Source organism: Sitodiplosis mosellana, unplaced genomic scaffold (assembly GCF_009176505.1).
Source record: "Sitodiplosis mosellana isolate CC-2019 unplaced genomic scaffold, AAFC_SMos_1.0 Smas_scaffold_6707, whole genome shotgun sequence".
In the NCBI taxonomy this organism is placed as follows: domain Eukaryota; kingdom Metazoa; phylum Arthropoda; class Insecta; order Diptera; family Cecidomyiidae; genus Sitodiplosis; species Sitodiplosis mosellana.
In genome coordinates this window covers 39-3,461 of record NW_022601869.1, presented here as the reverse complement: position 1 = coordinate 3,461, position 3,423 = coordinate 39, and the positions used below count along the sequence as shown (strand labels likewise).

Genomic DNA, 3,423 nt, shown 5'->3' with positions numbered 1-3,423 from the left:
TTCTATGTAAACATTCGCACTCGCATTCGTGAGAACGTTCGAGAACGGCGAAATACAACTGCCATACGAATGCGAGTGCGAATGTTTACATAGAAATCATATGGCAGCGTTGCGAATGCACTGAGCGCGAATTTGTGAATAAAAATTCGAATGCCAAACCGACATAGAAGCCCCTAGGATTTTGAATGGATTTTGAAAAACCATATGAAACCCATTCACCATAGAAATTACTGAACAATGTAATTTGGTTGCAAAAGTATGTTTTCATTGTCCATCGTCAGCTAAAGCCACTTACCATCAGAATCAAATTCATTGGTTGAAGAAAAATCATAATGAACCATAAAAAATTCAAATTTTCTAATCGGTAAAAAGTGCTTCAAAATTGTATGCTCGAAAAATCAATTTGAAAAATATTTCGTTCCTTATGAATTTAGAAAATCATGTTATCAATTCAAATCATATTCAATTTTCATAAAATATTCGTCGAAAATCTCTTTCCAATGAACACTCTTCATAGCAATCCAACATGAAATATCGTTTTCAATAAATGCTTTGCAATGAATCAATTTTGAATTTGAAAAATATCATTTGCGACCATTGGAATCTCGCTGAGATGAATCAAAACTCTGTACACATTACAGCTGTCACTTTATTAACATATTAATAATTTATTAACATATTTTTTTATTAACATATTAATAATTTATTAATATTTTAATAAAATGAATTTTTTATTAACTTTAATAAAATATAGTGCATTTTATTAACATATTAATAATTATTAGTATGGTAAATTTTCGGTTATTAATATGGTGTAGATTTTATTAAAATGTTAATAAAATGTGGTTATTAACTTTTCTTCGGATTTTTTTTGAAAAGTTTCATACAAAAAAACTGTCAAATATTTCCAGACTCATTTTTCATCGAGATTTTGTCGTCTGGCAAAAACTGACATGAATTTTATATGAAACTTTTCTTCGCAATTTTTTTGAAAAGTTTCATACAAAAAACATGTCGAATATCTCCAGACTCGTTTTTCTTTGAGATTTTGTGGTGATAAATGATTGTCTTAATCTAAACGCTGTGTTGAATAGACTTTGATGTGAACATGATGTCGTCCGTTGATAAAATCGGATGAAATCCAATATGTTGTCGAATTTATTAGAATTCTAATAAAATCGGCACCATATTAATAACCACATTTTATTAAAATTCTAATAAAAAAATTGTCGATTTTATTAAAATTCTAATAAAATATCGTTATTAACATTTTAATAAAATCTACACCATATTAATAACCGAAAATTCACCATACTAATAATTATTAATATGTTAATAAAATGCACTATATTTATTAACGTTAATAAATATGGTGTTTCAACATTTTTATTAATTATTAAAATATGTTGTTTATTAACATATTAATAAAATACCGATTTTTGACAGCTGTAGTACACATCATTCACCACGCAGAGAGTTTGACAAGTGACGTTTGAGCAAGCACTTCTCACACAGCCTCATGAATTTATTTGAACGCACACAATCACATGCACCATATTTGCCGCACTATCGTTGGACATAGCAAATGAACATTCTTTTCATTGGTAACAATCGAGGTGAAAACACGTACCACAACCTATCGACACCTGGTGAGGCAAATATTTCATTCGAAAACCAACAAAAAAATTTCAGTTCAAGTAATTTTTATAAAAAATAAAATTTCGAATTGTAAAAACCACCGAAACACGACGGAGGTCATAGAATCGGTGTAATTGACGGACAATAAAACGAAGTAAGTACATTTTGAAGTCTCACTGACAAGTGGGTGCATTTCGATAGCATCAATATTAGCATTGGATGAATGAAATCAATATTGGACTATCGAAGCTAAAGCGTCAATCAACTACTATAATCGATTATTTTCACGCGCTAAAATTTATTTAAATAATTTTGAAGACAAGAATTTCATTGATCCTATAGCATTTGTACAAACAAACCTAACCTCGAAAGTATTCTTCTATCTTTCAATTGTGAAATTTTGTTCATTCAGGCGAGCAGTAAACGCGGAGCACAGCTCTGGCCTCCCAACTGATACGAAAAGCCTGAGAATGTCCGCAAACCAAAACCATATTCAGTCTTCGGATTCAATCGAAATCAAACAAGAAGGTGACATTAAAAATGAGCCAGTGTCTGTCGACGAAGTGGTTGAAGTGTCGGCATTGACTTATCGCAATCTACGATATGTTCCTGGTTTCAATGTGCGTGACGTTGAATATGATTTGGATCACTTGGACGAGGTCGATGCTAAGGTCGAGGTGAAGAAAGAATGTGAAGATAACAAAGAAGAAGACTCGAAAATAAATGCTGACTCAAGTGAAGAAGCTACGGATGGCCATCAAAATCAGCAGCCGCCGCAACAAGGTGATGAAGGTGGATGCGATACACAGAAGCGAGATGGCAATGCTCATCCAAATTTATCAAAGAAACATAAATGCCACATTTGCGTCTATTCAACGCGATGGAAAGGTGATTTAAATAAGCACATGCTGAAACACACTGGCGAGAAGCCACATGGATGCGATTTCTGCCCGAAACGTTTTACAAGCAAACAAAATCTTCGTGCCCACATGAAAGCTCACATCGAAGAGTTTCTGTTCCATTGCCCTTACTGTTTGCAAGGATTCGATGGAAAAAACGGAAAGGAAGCTCACCAGGCCAATTGCACGACTCGTCGCTACGAATGTCATTTGTGCAAGGATTCTTTTGGATCAATAAAGGCGAATCTGATGAATCACATGTGTGTGCATAGTGGTAACAAACCATTCCAATGCAACGAATGCTTCAAACTATTTGCACGAAAAAGTCATCTTAAGGGACACATGAAGGTTCATGGTGGTCTACGTTCATTCCGCTGTACCAGATGTCGTCTGGGATTCGTTCGCCAAGATGAAAGAAATGCACATGAGGGGAAGTGTAATCGCTGTTTGTATGAATGCTATGTTTGTGGAAAGTCATTTAGTTTCAACAAATGCAATTTGATCGACCATATGCGCACACACTCTGGTGAAACCCCGTTCGAATGTCAACATTGTCCGAAGAAATTCACACACAAAGTTAGTCTCAACAAACACATTGTATATCATACGAAGAAGCTCCCATTCAAATGTTCGATCTGTCACCAAGGATTCGCGAAACAATCTCAATGCAAAGCTCATGAAACAAACTGCAATCGACGGTGCTATGAATGTCATTTGTGCAAAAAATTTATCGGTTCAGTCAAAACAAATATGGAAAGACACATGCGAACCCATTCTGGCGATAAACCGTTCCAATGTGAGCTATGCCACACCCAATTCACCTCAAAAGGGAGCCATCAGAGACACCTCAATTTACATCAAAAGAAAACCTTCAGGAACACATAAG

At 34.5% G+C, this 3,423-nt stretch overlaps 1 protein-coding gene across 1 annotated transcript; it reads left to right on the top strand.

Moving 5' to 3' along the window:
• Positions 1-1,528: 1,528 nt before the first annotated feature.
• Positions 1,529-2,742, top strand: LOC129579870 (zinc finger protein 195-like; the record flags this gene model as incomplete). Its single annotated transcript, XM_055470051.1, has 2 exons — positions 1,529-1,792; positions 2,051-2,742. A coding segment is annotated over exon 2 (634 nt), but the record flags the coding sequence as incomplete, so codon positions are not given.
• Positions 2,743-3,423: the final 681 nt, after the last annotated feature.